The following is a 17,780-nucleotide window of genomic DNA, read 5'->3' as shown; positions in this document are numbered from 1 at the left end:
TTATTTCATAATCATTAATGTCTAAGCTCAACCTGGAGATGTACGTGAGAAAGAAGCAGATGTTAACATAATGGATTACTCTAGATTTGTTTAAAGAACAGAGTTTTCTATTTATAATCATCATATAAAGTCCAAAAAACTGGTTTTATAATTCAGTATAATTCAAAATCTACATGTCTAAAATTTCACAATTGGACAAATCATAAAAACTCAGATCCCTAAGTGTCATGATCATGCAATGAAGATTAAAAAGTCTGAAAACAGATTGTATGTTGATCCAGGTTGTTTATTGAATTACTTTCTAATATGTGAAATTGTCCATTATGGTATTTCCTCTCCACACTTCATTTGTATTATATAGCCTTATGAGTAACAATTATTCCATATTAGCATTAGAATCCATGGATTTTTGCAGGTTTAATGGACTATTGGAATGTACATTATGTACATTAGATATACAAAAGAATAATTCCTCATTAATACTTGTTGTAAATGATTTGAAGTAATATATACAGGCCAGCTTTGACTTATCACTGCAATTGAGCCTAAAATTTCTGTTGCTAAGCTATGTTAAGTGAGTTTTGCCCCATTTTATGACCTTGCCACAGTTGTTAAGTGAATCACTGCAATTGTTAACTTAGTACCACGATTGTTCAGTGCAACTGGCTTCCCCATTGATTTGTTTGTTAGAAGTTTGCAAAAGGAGATCACATGACTCCAGGATTCTGCAACCATCATGAATATGAACCCGTTGCCAAGCATCTGAATTTTGATCATGTGACCATGGGGATGCTGCAACAGTCATAAGTCTGAAAACTGGTCATAAGTCACTTTTTCAGTACTGTTGTAACTTTGAACAGCCACTAAATGAACTATTGTAAGTTGAGGTTTACCTGTATTGTCAAAGATATGAAGAAAGACTTCTTCGGAACAGAGTTTCCAACAAAGGCTGTTATATTTGTAAACCCTCACTTCATTTGATATGTCACGTTCATGCTATACTAAATCACTATGGCACAACTTCCATCTTTTATGCCCACCTTTTAAAACTACCCCTCTGGTTTTCCTATCAAGCAGTACTATGGCACCTTGCTTTGCAGAAGTTCCACTAAATTTAACATTTTCTTTTATGTAATATAAAATAGGTTTGAGGCACGATAGCCAAATATTTGTTGGTACTGTATATTCCATTTCTACTGCTGAAAGAATCCTTTCTCATGCTACCATTGAAAGACAATATTTGAAGATGGTTGCTTGAGTGAGTCTTCCTTGCTTTGAAGTTGCTTCTCTCTGAAGATCCTTTCATAAATTACATGAAAGGGAACGTAGAGTCAATCTTGGGAAGAAGTGAGCAAGCCTTTAAAGGTTGTGTGGGAGTAGGAAATTATGGAAAAGGTCACACATTCCTGTAAAAGAGGCAAGCTTGAGGGAAAAAATGCTTAACCCCCCTCCCTGCTTTTTGTTTAGTATGAGGTGAAGCAGAGAAACCTGAACACATTTTCAAGATTCTATTAGTCTACCTCCATGGTGGCGAACCTATGGCATGCATGCCACAGGTGGCACGCAGAGCCCTGTCTATGGGCACGTGCACTGTCAATCAATCAATTTCAACTTCTTGTGAAAGATCTCAAAGTTGGAATTTTGACTGACCTTTCCCCCCCCCAAAAAAACCTTCCTTTGTTTCCTTGCATGTGGCAGCGGCGGCAATTGCAAAAATGAAATGGCACGGGACTGGGAGTCAGGTAAGGAACAAATGAAATTTCTGAGGGGAGCGAGGATTTCTTTCCTTACCTGCCCCACTTGTTCTAAGGCCGATTTCTGCTCAGACATGTTGCTCTTGCCACAATGGCCCAACTGCCCACTTCAGCACTGTCCCTCCCTAAGCCTCCGGTACTCCACTTGCTGCTTTGGTAGCTCTGTAGGCAAAGCTGCGAAGTTCTCTGTCAGAGAAGAGAACTTTATAGCTCTACCTACAGAGCCACCAAAGTTGTAGCTCAGGAATCGTCAAATTATGGCCCAATCTGTTTTTATCTGGCCTGCCTCAACCTCTCGGGCAAGCTATCCAATCACGAGGAGAGGGTGGGTGGATGGTGGCGAGAGCCTCAGCCAATGGCGGAATGGCGAGTTGGTGGGAGATGTTTTTTTCCAAGTTTCTCCCTCACACGCCCAAGGGCATACTCACATTTTGGCCACGCCCCTTTCCTCTCCTTCTCTCACCTATTCTCATGTTTTTACCTCAGGTCCTGGCTGAGAGGTTTAGGCCTCACTTGCAGCCTCGGCCTCGCTTAGGGCAGCCAAGCTGGTGATGACGGTGCCACTGCTGCTGCTGCTTCTGAGGCCGGTCCCTTGCTAGGTGCTACGGAACGTGAGCCCCAGCCTCCATCACTGCTGCTGCTACCTGCCATGCCAGCAAAAAGGAAACTGATGCCGCCGGCCCTCAACATCATCCCCACCATCGCCAAGGGACCCAGCCCCACCGGCAGTTGGAGTGTGGCTGTTGGAGTGGGGTACTGGTTATGGATCTGAGGGGAGTGGGCGAAGGGCGAGGTATTTGTGAGGAGTGGCTGGGGTGAGCGAGAAAAAAAGGAGAATTTGCTTCTGGAAGGTTATTTGTGGGTTGTGTGGAGCTGAGGCGATGAAAGGTTGGGGGAGCCACTGGGAAGGAGGATGCGGTTGGCCTTTGGAGGAACATCCCAATCCACAAATGGGGGTGGTGGTGCCGTGTCCAGGTGAAGACCCGAGAGGTAGGCAAAGCTAAAGGTGGTGGAGCAGCTCAGGGAACCAGGAGTGCTGGTGCTGGTGACTGAGAGAAACTTCATTGGCCTTTAGGGTCCAGGAAATGGTGGAGGAAGGATGGGGGGCATTGGGATGTGTCCCATGGGAAAGATGAATGAAGTCCTGCCAGATAGGTTCTTCTGCCCTGATATGGTCCGGAATGCCAATCAAGGAGAATATTTCTGGCTCAGAGTTAAAATGAAGGGTCCTTGGGGTGGGGCACTGAGGATGGTGGATTTCTTGTGGACATTTCAGGACCCAAAATGGGATAATAAGTGAACTAATGATGTTACCTAGTTTGGGTAATGAGAAGTCTACAAGAAAGCCACAAAGCTCAGACAGGACCAAGAAACCCACAACTACCCTCCTCCTCTTCTTTTCTTCTCCTTCACTCCACAAGCCCCATTCTTTTCTGGCATTGCTGATGTTACCTAGTTTGGGTCATGAGACATCTGCAAAAAATGCTGAATGGAAATGGCACCCCTGCCCTGCCCCCTGCCTCACCTCACCTCACCTCACCCCACATCTCACCTGCCAGAGACCCCCTGGATCTCCCTCAACCATGGCTGACCCCCACAGGTGTCCCTCCCCATGAGCAACATCAAGGTGGCCATGCCCACCCCCACCATGCCCACCCAGTCTGCCATGACCACTGCAGCCACACCCACCCAGTGGGCCACGCCTACCCAGCACCCAACAATAAATAAGTGGGGTTTGGGTGGAAATTTGGGCACTCGGTCTCTAAAAGGTTCGCCGACACTGGTCTACCTCGTTGCAAAAAAAATAGCACCAGAGTTGGGGTGGCGCAGTGGATAGAATGCAGTATTGCAGGCTAATTCTGCCAGCTGCCAGCAGTTTCTCACCGGTTCAAGGCTGACTCAGCCTTCCATCTTCCCAAGGTTGGTAAAATGAGGGCCCAGATTGTTGGGGGCAATATGCTGATTCTGTGCCTGTTTCTAGAACTGGCCTATTTGAAAGAGCTGGTGCTACATTTAAAAAAACCAAATCTAGATCTTTAGTTCCCAAAATGTTCTAGTTCTTAACTATTGCTGTTTTCTACTATACATAAATACTAAAAGTGACAATACTGTGAAGGAAATTCAGTGTTAAATATTATTATGGCTTGTCGCACAATCAGCCAGATAATTAGATTGGATTTGTCATTTTCATCCACCTATCCAGCCCAAGGACTTGGGATAGGCAAATATTATTTGATGATGTTAAAAGGTATTGTTTGATATGGATGCCCATTTGCCAAATAACATTGGGTAGCTGACATTAAACAAAATACAGATTTTTAAGAATTCCCTCCCCCCCAAAAAAAGGAGAAAAAAAAATAGGAAAGCCACCTGTTGCATCAAGTGCTCTCCTTCTCTAACAAATGATCCAAAGGAAGTACAAGCAAACATTATCAAAAGAAATGAGGTTGGGAGGAAAAGGTGAAAGAGATTATGTTGATAGGAAAGGTTATTGTTGATTGTTTATATTTCACATTTCTGAGCTGCTTGTCTCCCTCAAAGAGAGACTCTGGGCAGTGTACAATAAAATATTAAGCTATAAAACAGTTTATATAAAAGTAAATATTTAGGAGGAGGAGGCAAGAAGCATCGAATACTTTAAATTAATTAAAATGCGAAGAGAGGGCTTTCAGGGGACTAACCAGCCCCACATGAGGCTGCAGAGTCACGTTTTAACTTCTTTTTTCTTCTCATTTTTTTAATTAGTTTATCAAAGCATAGAAGACAAAAAGACAAGAAAAAATGAAAAGAAAGGTAAAATAGGGAAGAAAAAGGGAAAGAGAGAAAAGTATAGGACAGAGGTGGGGAAAAAAGCATTGACTTCCAATTCCATTTGGTGCAGTAGAATAAGGTAATAACGTGAAACTTCAGCTTTTTAGTTTTATATAATAATATATACTAGCCATTTCTATAACACCAAACCTATCTAATCAGCGAAACCCAAAATCAAAGTTTCATTTTTTCCACCTCAACCACAAAATCCAAAAGCAGTTTACGAGTAGAAATAAAATTAATTGTGTTTTTTTCTTTGTGCAAAACAGTCAGTTTAGCCATCTTTGCTAACTCCATCAACTTTTTGCAGCCATTTGTTCATTGTGAGGATCAAAGTGTCCTTCCATGTTTGTGCATAAAGTAATCTTGCTGCCATCAACATATATAACATAGTTACGATGTTTTTGAAAGACTAGGAGAGTGAGGAGCTGCCTCACCTCTGGGAGATAAATATTGAACCAGGCAGGAGCAACTGCAGAGAAGGGGCTCTTTCCCTACTAGTCAGAGTACTTTGACTGACGGGTCTGTAATTCCTGCCTGACTGGGTGAGATGGGCTGATGCAATGAGACAAAGATTCTTATAGATTTTTCAATGGTACTTAACAATGAGCTAGCCAGATCCACAGGTGAGAAGTTTCTCAAGCTCTAACCATGGTGAGGCAACACTAATTTCTGCAAATGTGCACATGTGGGATTATTCCAAAAATATTCTTGATAGTGTGATATGAGACCTTTTCTGATTAGCAAGTGACATACACCTGTGTAAATACAAGGTCTGCTCTGGAAAATTGGCATTCACTTCATTCTCCAAATGTAGCTCTAAAAACATTATTATGGGAAGGGTTGTGCATGACTGAGTCAATACTATTGCTGAAAGTTAAGCCTACATGTCCGAAAGCATGCTACATTTTATTTTAATGATTCTGGATGGACATGGCCCCATTCTGGTCTGAAACCCAGTTACTCAATTGCTATTTTTGTTCAAGTGAAACTCTTTTAAGCTTTAAGGCAGGGCTTTTCAACCTTTTCACCCATTGTACCACTTTTAGGATATGGCAACATCCGAGTACCACCAGTCGCCTAGCAAGGTGTCAAAAACTTGATGACCAAAAAAAAAAAAAAGAAAAAAAGTGATGAAGTACAGGTAGTCCTCGATTTACAACAGTTCACAGTGACTGTTTGAAGTTACAATGGCACTGAAAAAAGTGCCCCCCAAGCCACAGCCAAGCAAGACACCTGACTGCCTGCCCGGCAGCACTCTTCCTCCTGTCTGAGGTTCTCGTTGTGAGCATTTCTGTTGAGGATTGGCAGCGGGGGTGGGGTGGGGTGTGTTTAGTTTTTATTCCCCCGTCCCTCTGCTGGGTGGTTGCAGCAGGTTTTGGTCACTTCACATGACCCTGGGACACTGTGACCATCATAAATATGAATCAGTTGCCGAGCATCTGAATGTAAATCACAAGACCCTGAAGATGCTGCAACATTCCAGCTGATCAGTGCTTCTTCTGGGCTCAGCAGAAGCACCAGGATCAGTGCCGAGCTCCAGCTGGAGCCTGGCGCTGATCCTGGTGCTTCCGCTGAGCCCTGACAGCCCTGCAGCTCCAGCCATCTCTTGCTCAGCCTTGTGCGGTACTGCCACCGGTTCAGCTCATTCCCCTCCCCCGCCACCACTTTTCTAGGATGGTCACGTACCACCTGCCAGGTGCCAATGTACCACAGGTGGTACCTGTACCACTGGTTGAAAAGCCCTGCTTTAAGGTATTCAAGCGCTGCTCTATAATTTTATTATAGTAATTTGTTTTAGGGACATGGGAACTAAATTATCCCCATTCTTTTATAGACTCCAAGGGACCTCATTCCCATTCTGAGTTTTACATAGCAAACCTCCCTTTCTTTTTCATTTTAGTGAGAAGTTGGTTTTCATACCAATAAAAATTGCCAGCATGGTCTCTTCAATTCAATTTTGGGCTAAAGTTGAAATGAGGATTAAAATCTTCATTTTGTTCACATTAAGCTGCCAATGTTGGCTGTTTGCAAGAAAAAGTAATCTGCACCTAGGGTAAAGCTGTTAGAGAAATATTGTATGCAAGTTTGGCATTGGAGTGTCTATATTATATACAGTAAACCTCTCTGGTGACACTTAAGATTTTTAAACTTCTACTTGGGGGGAAACCATTAAAGAGTCTTTTCTTTGGTGAGAAGATCTTGTTTAGGTTGTTTTCTTCCCTCACTTGCTATGAGAAATTTCTTTTGAGCTATGCTATTAATTTTTATATGAATTTTAGCACTATTGTATTTATTTCTTATAAATGATTGGGTATAAATGGCTGAAGAAATAGTAAAAGTAATCTGAAATCGCAGAAAGGTTATATGCAGAAATTATATATTTGTCCATTGTCTACTTCACAGAAGAGCAGAACTTAATAGTAGAGGGTTTTTTTTACTACTTGAATTAGCATAAGAATTTTGACAATGCATGAATCACCATTAAACCAAAACATTTTCTAAATAACACAACATATAATAAAAGAGTCCAAGGCTACCTTTCTTCTCAAGAGAAAAAGACTAAAAGACCTTTAAAAAAATAAAGGAGTCAACAGTGCATTTCTTCAGTTTCCAAATAAAAAGTTGCTCTGGTAGTTGTAGGTGTGAGAGAAATAAAGAGCACAAAACTTTATATCGATAAAATACAGATTAATTTGTCCTGAAGCACAGAACCAAAATTCTCCATTGGGGCAAATCAAAACAAGTTGAACAGTGCAAAATTATTATACATACTGCCATCAGCCAGAATAGAATTTATTTCCTATTATATATTCCTGAAGGGACGCGGTGGCTCAGTGGGTTAGGACGCTGAGCTTGTCGATCAGAAGGTCGGCAGTTTGGCGGGTCGAATCGCGAGGGCCGCGTAACAGTGAGCGCCTGTTACTCGTCCCAGCTTCTGCCAACCTAGCAGTTCGAAAGCACGTAAAAATGCAAGTAGAAAAATAGGGACCACTCCGGTGGGAAGGTAACAGCGTTCCGTGCGCCTTTGGCGTCTAGTCATGCTGGCCACATGACCACGGAGACGTCCTCGGACAAGCGCTGGCTCTTTGGCTTTGAAACGGAGATGAGCACCGGCCCCTAGAGTTGTAAACGATAGCACGCATGTGCGGGGGAACCTTTACGTTTTTATATATTCCTACATGGAATTAGGCTGATAGACCTGACATTTTAAGCCATTTTAACAATATTTCTTATATTCTTGCACTATAACATCACCTATTATCATTCTATTGTCATTTAGACAAAGATCCTTACAGGACATTAGTTTCAGTCTGATTTTATATTTAATTATTTTCTTTAGAACAGTTTGTCCTAGTATGGATTACAATCTTGGATCACAGTAGAACGTTCCATTTACATATTTGGGTTACAATGATAGAGCAGAAAGGATCACAACTTATTTACTGTAATGAGTACAGGCTTTTCTTTTAGTCCATGCTACTGAATCTGGATGTACTGCACCCTTTAAAATCTAAAATGCATTCTTTGACTCTTTTAACAAAAGTATTTGATATGGTTTCCCTCTCTGTACTGTCCAGATTCCATTAATTCTCCATTTGTGATGCAAATTTAGCAGAACCTGTGCATTAAATAATATCCAAATTATTACTGTTATTCTAAATGCTGAATGATATTTGAGTCAATTGAATAAAACCTACCGTAGATATAGTGGCCTGTAGCTTCACAAAATAGAAATATAGTCTCAGTGTATTACCAAATGATAATAACATTTAACTCTGTAGTCATGATGGATAAAAACCAATTACGGTACTCTGACAATTTTCCCCAATGTGATTAAATACTCAAAAGCAAAATGTTTCCAGCTATCTTTATTTATTTTGCTAGGTTGTTAAACTAATTAAGTATGATGAATTAAGGCAAAAGAGTTGTACATCTTCCCACATCAAATCAAAGTGTACAGATGACAGGAAGGAAGAAGATAGCTAAAAGCACAACAGTGAAAACATTTAAACACTGAATAGTTCAATTTTGCAATGTAATCATGTGAAAAACTGTCATTATTGAGAAAGATTTGCGTCATAAGAAAAGATCATACATTGGATTATACTCAAGCTGCTATTTGGTAAGCATAAATAGCCCAGAAAAATTATTTCCATGTTATTCTGTTTCTTTTATAGCAGCCTTGGTAGCAACGAGAGGAATAATCCAGTGCTTTACACACTAGTATTTTGCAGCGAATATAAACTGTGGAATAGTTGTTGCGCAAAGTGAAGGATTTAAATCTAAAGCTGATGCTTCTCCTGTTCCTTGAAGAAAAAAGTTGGTATGTACTATCCATTTTGCATCTGAAAGAAATGGAACAAGATTTTATTTTTTTGATAGAACCTGCACAAATACAATTTCACTGCATTAAACTATAGTAACAGAGTGCTCCAGTGAATATCATGCTTGAGAGTATTTGCTCATAGATTTACTATTTGCAGATAGTTACATATTTGCAGATAGATTGCTAGTCAACCAATTCTGATAATAAAAAACACAAGAATGATAAAAAAGGAAGATTTTAAAATGAAAATTTTTGAAAAACCATACATTGTATGGGACAACAAACATTACGCTGAGGACACAAAATGAGTAAGGAATACTAAGCCAAAGAAACTAGAGGCCCAAGATAATGGAGTGAATCAGAAATTGGACTAGGTCTCATTTGTACCAACACTATTTACAATATGTCTCCATATCATTTGGTCCTTGCAAATCATCCTTATTTCCACTATGTACATGCAATACTTCATACTTTTGTTCTTTGAACTTCATTCTAGTTTTGAAATTTCATTATATAAAATGTTTGTTAAGTATTTAGATTACCTTGCTAGGCGGTTTCAGCCTAACCCAAGGCCATCAACAGGCAGTAGTCACAGCAGTGACAGCTCATATTTGTGTAAATTTTTTGGATTGCTAACAAAGAATTAAAGGAAGACTGATATGCATTTCAAACTTATTTGTTCTCATCAGTCAGCCATACCCTTCTGAGATTCGAACCTGGGCCGATTGCACCTTAGGCAATTGTTCTAACATTTAGGCCACTGGCTCTTCCTCGCTTTGTTAGCTGAGAAGCAAGGGAGATATGTGTTAAATGTTTGTTAAGTATTTCGATTACCTTGCTAGGCCCCAAAGTATATATTCCTTACTTTTTCAAGCGTTCCCCTCAATCTATTTGTTCTTCTTTCATGTCTTTTTTTGTGATTCAATCCTTTTCATCTTCTCCATATGAACAACAATCTGTATTTAGCAATTACCTTGTCAAAATTGTGAAATTTATCATGCATTTGTTGATCAGGAAAGGTTTTCACAAGATAGAGTTGTAAACAGAATTAGAGACTAAAGATAACTGGTATATAACAGAAAGATTAAGAGCATGTTGGCAAAAATAATGAAAGGGTGGAATGGGATCCAATAACAGATAGCAAATGAGCCGGTGAAATCTAAGCAGAACATAGAGTATTAAGTTAAGTCTGGTGTTAAGAAACAGAAGGAAATGGAGCAGGAGCAGAGAGAATGGCTGAAGCACTTTTCACCATCATGTTTTGATCCAAATGTGCTGGACTGTAACTTATCTAGTTATCTAGTTATCATGAAACCTTGGCTGGCTGGTTTGGTAAGCATCAGGTTGAGAAAAGCTAATTCAGAGGCATTAAAAGAAAGCTTCCAGAAGAGTATTCTAGAGATGCAGATAAAGTGAAAACAAAATTTATCTACATAGGATAGAGAGGCAAAAAAAGTAATGATTCTGTGAAGAAATACTGATTTGTTAGACTTACCCTTTATTTATCATGATGTAAGTTTCAGTTTGGAAGTCGTAACGGTTAGGGGATGCCACACAAGAGTCCATGAATAATATTTGATTTATATTAAAGCTGTGGAGTGTGGCTTGGATAAATGCATTCTGGTTCAGGTTCATAAAGTAACCCATGTTATTTATTGGCTGTATAAAGAAAGGTGACTCATAAAATAAAAACTCCATATGAAATTTTGGCCCTTGATTTGTGGATTCAAATTCATCAATGTTGTGGGTGACTTCCATATTTCTGCTGGGCTCCATTTTGCAGAGGAATCGAAACTGAGGATTTACGCCATTCCCAGAGCTGCTCACAATATTGGTAAAAGTGCTTGTCTTCCCGTAATTCTGTTAAAACATCAAGCAATATACATATACATATACATATACATACAGTCATGGCCGAAATTGTTGGCACCCCAAAATTTTTCCAGAAAATCAAGTATTTCTCACAGAAAAGTATTGCAGGAACACATGTTTTGCTATACACAGGTTTATTCCCTTTGTGTGTATTGGAACACAACAAAACAAGGGAGGAAAAAAAGCAAATTGGACATAATGTCAAACAAAACTCCAAAAATGGGCCGGACAAAATTATTGGCACCCTTTCAAAATTGTGGGTAAACAAGATTGTTTCAAGCATGTGATGCTCCTTTAAACTCACCTGGGGCAAGTAACAGGTATGGGCAATATAAAAATCACACCTGAAAGCAGATAAAAAGGAGAGAAGTTCACTTAGTCTTTGCATTGTGTGTCTGTGTGTGCCACGCTAAGCATGGACAACAGAAAGAGGAGAAGAGAACTGTCTGAGGACTTGAGAACCAAAATTGTGGACAAATATCAACAATCTCAAGGTTACAAGTCCATCTCCAGAGATCTAGATTTGCCTTTGTCCACAGTGCGCAACATTATCAAGAAGTTTGCAACCCATGGCACTGTAGCGAATCTCCCTGGTCGTGGACAGAAGAGAAAAATTGATGAAAGGTTGCAACGCAGGATAGTCCGGATGGATGGTGGATAAGCAGCCCCAAACAAGTTCCAAAGGAATGCAAGCTGTCCTGCAGACTCAGGGAGCATCAGTGTCAGCGCGAACTATCCGTTGACATTTAAATGAAATGAAACACTATGGCAGGAGACCCAGGAGGACCCCACTGCTGACACAGAGACATAAAAAAGCAAGATTACAGTTTGCCAAAATGTACTTGAGTAAGCCAAAATCCTTCTGGGAAAATGTCTTGTGGACAGATGAGACCAAGATAGAGCTTTTTGGTAAAGCACATCATTCTACTGTTTACCGAAAACGAAATGAGGCCTACAAAGAAAAGAACACAGTACCTACAGTGAAATATGGTGGAGGTTCAATAATGTTTTGGGGTTGTTTTGCTGCCTCTGGCACTGGGTGCCTTGAATGTGTGCAAGGCATCATGAAATCTGAGGATTACCAAAGGATTTTGGGTCACACTGTAGAGCCCAGTGTCAGAAAGGTGGGTTTGCGTCCGAGATCTTGGGTCTTCCAGCAGGACAATGACCCCAAACATACGTCAAAAAGCACCCAGAAATGGATGGCAAGAAAGTGCTGGAGAGTTCTGAAGTGGCCAGCAATGAGTCCAGATCTGAATCCCATTGAACACCTGTGGAGAGATCTTAAAATTGCTGTTGGGGAAAGGTGCCCTTCCAATAAGAGAGACCTGGAGCAGTTTGCAAAGGAAGAGTGGTCCAAAATTCCGGGTGAGAGGTGTAAGAAGCTTATTGATGGTTATAGGAAGCGACTGATTTCAGTTATTTTTTCCAAAGGGTGTGCAACCAAATATTAAGTTAAGGGTGCCAATAATTTTGTCCGGCCCATTTTTGGAGTTTTGTTTGACATTATGTCCAAATTGGTTTTTTTCCTCCCTTTTTTATATATATGTTGAATGTTTGTTAAGTATTTAGAATGCACTTGCTTGGTCCCAAACATGGGACAAATCTTATTTCCTGTTTCAGCCTAGCCCAAGGCCATCTACAGGCAGTAGCCACAGCAGTGGCAGCTCATATTTGTGTAAAATTTTTGGCTTGCTTTATTCTTTGTTAGCAAGCCAAAAAATTTACATACACACACACACACACACACACATATGATTAGAATTGCTGTAATAACCCTCTATTCTCCTGAGAGAGGAGCTAAAGAATTAGATAACTTTCAATGGTTTCACAATACTGTTTTGAAATAGTTCTTTTAAGGGAAAAATAGCAGGAATGAGAGACAAAGAGCACAGAAATCTTCAAACGGTATAGCAAAGTCTCTGCACAGGAGCAATTGTAAACCAGAAGGTCTTTATTCAATTTTTAAAAATGAAAATGTTCAAATACTGTTTCAAAACTAAGGTCTTAGGAAAGACTGAAAAATCCCCCACCCTCTATCACTTTCTTTTTTGCAGGTGCTATTATAGCAGGTGCATTGGCAAGGCTTGTTCTTCTGAGAAAGACAGGCCATTTGTAACTGCTTGTACTTTTTTTTTAAAAGACTGACAAATGGTGTATTATCATTTCTGAATTTATAGTACGGCTGTAAGAAATGTAACAGCAACCCACTTCCCCTGGCATTTTCATGCAATGATGTGCCTTTCTCTCTAGGTAAAGAAATAATAAGCTTTCAAATGTAATCAGGATTTAGGAAATGATAAAATTCATTGGCTAGCTACATATGTTCATAGTAGAGAGTGTATCGCATCACTCCAGTCACCATTATCTACATACGGAAAGTAACTAGGACAATGTCTAATACTCAGATAGCCAGAAAGTCCATCATGTCTCGGAATTGCTTTTTGAATTTCTCTAAAGCAGGAATTGAAGTCCACAAAGTTGCCAAGCCTGAAAACCACTGCTCTAAATAGCAATTCAAAGGCACGTGGTTAAATCCAATGCTTTGATCTGATTGAATATCAGATCATTTGGAGCGTATGAAGAGCCATGTATAGTTATATTTGGAAAGGGATACCGAATACTGTACTGAATTATTATTATTTTTTTTAAAAAAAGAATCACAGAATTTCTTTTCAAGAGGCAAAATTCTATGATGGCTGCATTTCAGTAAGTATTTTTCTTTTGCCCTTAATCTCTCACCAAACCCCATCAAGGTCTTACAGAACCCATTTTAAAAATTCCAGAGCTAGACTATTTATAATGAAGGCAAATATATTATTTAGACTCATCTACCTTGATTAAGAGGAAATCTCACTCACCTAAATAAATTTATCACATCACTTAGGGCTATATAATTTATTATTGGGTTAACTGGGATCACCTAATCTAATTTTGTTATTGTTGGTTCTGGCCATCTGGTATAAAGTGTTTTAATATCCACTAATTTAGGTGATCAAATATTGGTTAACATCTCCAAATAAGAAATAGTTACAGCATCTCCTTAAGCACAATTTATTGCAGGAAAAAAATTGACACTGTAAATTTTTGAGATTTTTTCATCCTTAAACCTTCTAAAATAACTATCATTCCATGATAGAGACTGATTATCATATCTGTCATATTATCTGATACTTACTTCCCGTTTGGTTCCACAACCATCATATGGTATATAGAATGTAATCTTATCTTTTGAAATGTCAGGTGTACAGGTAGAATCGCTTATGTACAAATTACAGTCAAGGCAGCCCTTTGAAATGAGATATTGTCTCCCAATAACTGCCTTCATGTATTCCGCATAGCAAGAAAGTGTAACTGTACAATGAGAAAGGAAATGTGTTGTCAGTAAATAGAAGAAAATATATAAAATTGTAACTAGGTTTCTTTGTAAATGCAGGTATCATTGATTTACCATTAGTTAAATAACAATCCTTATGATATTTGCAGTAAGATTTTTCACTGTATGTTTCCATATTAGTCAGCAATCAGTTCACATTGTTTTACTATTATAACTATTTATTAGATCCTTTCAAAATTATTTGGTATGATTGCATACATTAATACCAGAGCCTTATTAGCTACAATGCTCCAGGGGATTCAGTTGCAGCATTCTAAGTAATGAGTTGCTGGCTTTGCTTCTTCCTATGATCCCATTAGTTATGTTTTTGCCACAGTCACTTTTATCAATAATTAAATCTCTGAAATCTTCTCCACCCTTTACCATGACCTTAAGCAGCAGTGAGTTGGAGGGGACATTTCTGTCTAGTACAGACATGTCAAACACAAGGCCCGGGGGCCAGATCCGGTCCGCAAAGTGGTGTCATGTGGCTCGCGAAGCCATCCTGGAAACAGTGAGGGAACGGCCCCCACAGCCTTGGCCCTGGCCCAGAGACCCTCCTTCTGCCAGAGACCCTCAGATCTGTCCCACTCCTGCCCAGGCACCCATAGGCACCCTTGATGCGAATGATGTAGAGCTGGCCACGCCCACCCAGTAGGCCATGCCCACCCGGCCCCCTGAGGGCAACCACAATGCTGATGCGGCCCTCAATGAAATTGAGTTTGACACCCCTGGTTGGAAGGGACACTTCTGTCTAGTACACCCACACACCCTTGTGGATATGGATTTTTGCATTGGTTTCTAACAACTTTCAAAATTTTCATCCTTTGTGTGGGGGGCAATTTACTACTGATTTCCCTTTTTATGACCCTGTAGTCCCTACTCGAGATAGAGTTGGGGTGGAGATGGAGCATTTACTAGCTGGATGCCCTTCCTGACACCTATACGGAGTTCGCAAAAAAAAATTCTTTGTGTCCTAGAAGAGAAACATCTGCCACTACCTAGGATTGAAGTCTCAGCCTTCTGAGAGGGAGGCAAGCACCTTCCATGTCACTCATTTTGCTACTGAATATAATTATCTGAATTATTATGTAATGCCATCGGCCCATGAAAATGTTTAATGAAGTAATTGAAAAACAATAAAAATTACCAAAATCTGTGGTATCATCTGGAAGAGCTATGAAAGAAAAATAATAATATGATTAAGGCATCTTTTACAAATTAGCTTGTAGAAGTAACTTAGAACTATTCTTCAAATTCTAAGCAGCTAACCCTTGGAAAATACCAGGCTTACTTGATCCTGTGACTATTGGACTAGAAACCAAGCAACAATCAAGCAGTGGCCCCATGACTGACTAAATAAATCATGGCATGCATATTTGGCTAGGATTCCGACCAGATATTGCAATGAAAGTTAATGGTGTAACAACTGGGCCTATAACCTTACAGCCTGCTTATTCTAGGACTGAGAGAAGAAGTATGAACAATTTTGTCTGAGATATCCATATTCAGTTACTATATTGCTAGTTCCAACATTACATAATATGAACAAAGAAGCATTAGCCTTTTGTTCTTTATGAACATTAAACAAAACAAGCATGTGTAGAGGAAGCAAGATTGCAGCTGGAAAGAAAACTGAATACTGTATGTTGGAAGTCTAAGGAGTATCTGGTACATGTTAAATAGAAGAGATCTGGCCGTTCAAATGAGGGAGATACAAAATCTTGAAATTTAAAATCTTAAGAGATACAATTCAGGATCTTTTTAAAAAATCATCATGAAAATGACAATTTATAGGATGTGATTATTCTCTTTGCCAACATTACGGCCACAAAACATTAGTTTTCTAGAAACTGTATAAGGAATACCGATTATAAGAATTCAAACGTCTTTATCAATCAATAAAATTAGTTTCCTGTAGCCTATCTTGGACGCGGTGGTTTTGCAATATAACTTTCCCACAATTTTATTTATTCGATTAATATGGGAATATCTGGATTGGTTTTTTTATGCTGTCAGATGGAGAGTGAGTTATCCTCTGGAAAATACAATTCCTGGTTTGGAGATAACTCCAAATTGGGGAAGGAATCAGGAGCAATCAGGAAAACAATATGGATTTTTTTGGGGGGGGGAATTTTTTTTAAAAAATACATTTCTGCGGCATGCGAGAAACCGGTCCACACAAACAAGTGAAACCCCATCCGTGGGAAGCAGGCAGCATGTGAAACCATGCCCCCACTGGTCTGCAGAAAAACCTCTTTCCACAGAACCCTTTCCACTGTCCCTGGTGCCCTAAAGGTTGGGAGCTGCTGTTTTAAGGGATACTTTGTAAGTGCACTGAGTTTAAAAACATGTTTAAAATAAACAAAGCTATTTTAATTCTGAGCTCTGATCTATCAACAGATACAGATTTATTTGACGTATACTAATTTGTGGAACTAGGTACGAAACGCTCACCAGACTGAACAATAATCACATGCCTATATGTTATGTTTTATGCATCAGAAAAACATTGCTTACTGGCAATCGTGGCCACTGTGGTCGTTGGTGGTGGTGGTGGTGGTAAGGCTGTTGAAAAAAAATATTTGCAACACTATTATTCCATATTTTAATTTATATAGTTTTATTACCAAGTTTTCCTAAATTGTACTCTTCTGCAATGTTTGCAGAGTCATCATTAAGCTATCTCAGAGAATTGGGAGAAACTATGTTTAAGGAGACGTAATTTGTTGTTTTAAAATATACAGTCATGGCCGAAATTGTTGGCACCCCAGAAATTTTTCCAGAAAATCAAGTATTTCTCACAGAAAAGTATTGCAGGAACACATGTTTAGCTATGCACAGGTTTATTCCCTTTGTGTGTATTGGAACACAACAAAAAAGGGAGGAAAAAAAGCAAATTGGACATAATGTCAAACAAAACTCCAAAAATGGGCCGGACGAAATTATTGGCACCCTTTCAAAATTGTGGGTAAACAAGATTGTTTCAAGCACGTGATGCTCCTTTAAACTCACCTGGGGCAAGTAAAAGGTGTGGGAAATATAAAAATCACACCTGAAAGCAGATAAAAAGGAGAGAAGTTCACTTAGTCTTTGCATTGTGTGTCTGTGTGTGCCACGCTAAGCATGGACAACAGAAAGAGGAGAAGAGAACTGTCTGAGGACTTGAGAACCAAAATTGTGGACAAATATCAACAATCTCAAGGTTACAAGTCCATCTCCAGAGATCTAGATTTGCCTTTGTCCACAGTGCGCAACATTATCAAGAAGTTTGCAACCCATGGCACTGTAGCGAATCTCCCTGGTCGTGGACAGAAGAGAAAAATTGATGAAAGGTTGCAACGCAGGATAGTCCGGATGGTGGATAAGCAGCCCCAAGCAAGTTCCAAAGGAATGCAAGCTGTCCTGCAGGCTCAGGGAGCATCAGTGTCAGCACAAACATTTAAATGAAATGAAACGCTATGGCAGGAGACCCAGGAGGACCCCACTGCTGACACAGAGACATAAAAAGCGAGATTACAGTTTGCCAAAATGTACTTGAGTAAGCCAAAATCCTTCTGGGAAAACGTCTTGTGGACAGATGAGACCAAGCTAGAGCTTTTTGGTAAAGCACATCATTCTACTGTTTACCGAAAAT

General features: G+C 39.6%; 1 protein-coding gene across 23 annotated transcripts in view; it reads right to left on the bottom strand.

Annotated features, from left to right (window-relative positions):
- Nucleotides 1-8,049: 8,049 nt before the first annotated feature.
- Nucleotides 8,050-17,780, bottom strand: part of LOC308668493 (scavenger receptor cysteine-rich domain-containing protein DMBT1-like) — a 68,586-nt gene continuing 58,855 nt past the window's right edge. For 6 of the 23 annotated variants that reach the window (XM_081328458.1, XM_081328475.1, XM_081328474.1 and 3 more), the window contains 5 exons: nucleotides 16,664-16,711; nucleotides 15,294-15,320; nucleotides 13,946-14,121; nucleotides 10,391-10,755; nucleotides 8,056-8,914 (listed from right to left, as the gene is read on the bottom strand). In XM_081328458.1, coding sequence (XP_081184584.1) covers nucleotides 8,716-8,914; nucleotides 10,391-10,755; nucleotides 13,946-14,121; nucleotides 15,294-15,320; nucleotides 16,664-16,711 — 815 coding nt within the window. In that variant the 3' untranslated portion in view covers nucleotides 8,056-8,715. Of the gene's footprint in view, nucleotides 8,915-10,390; nucleotides 10,756-13,945; nucleotides 14,122-15,293; nucleotides 15,321-16,663; nucleotides 16,712-17,780 lie in introns of all 23 variants that reach the window. The other 17 variants (XM_081328459.1, XM_081328467.1, XM_081328468.1 and 14 more) reach the window with 10 other exon arrangements.

This window comes from Vipera berus (genome assembly GCF_964194415.1).
Source record: "Vipera berus genome assembly, chromosome: 5".
NCBI classification, from domain to species: domain Eukaryota; kingdom Metazoa; phylum Chordata; class Lepidosauria; order Squamata; family Viperidae; genus Vipera; species Vipera berus.
This window is presented reverse-complemented; position numbering and strand designations above follow the sequence as displayed.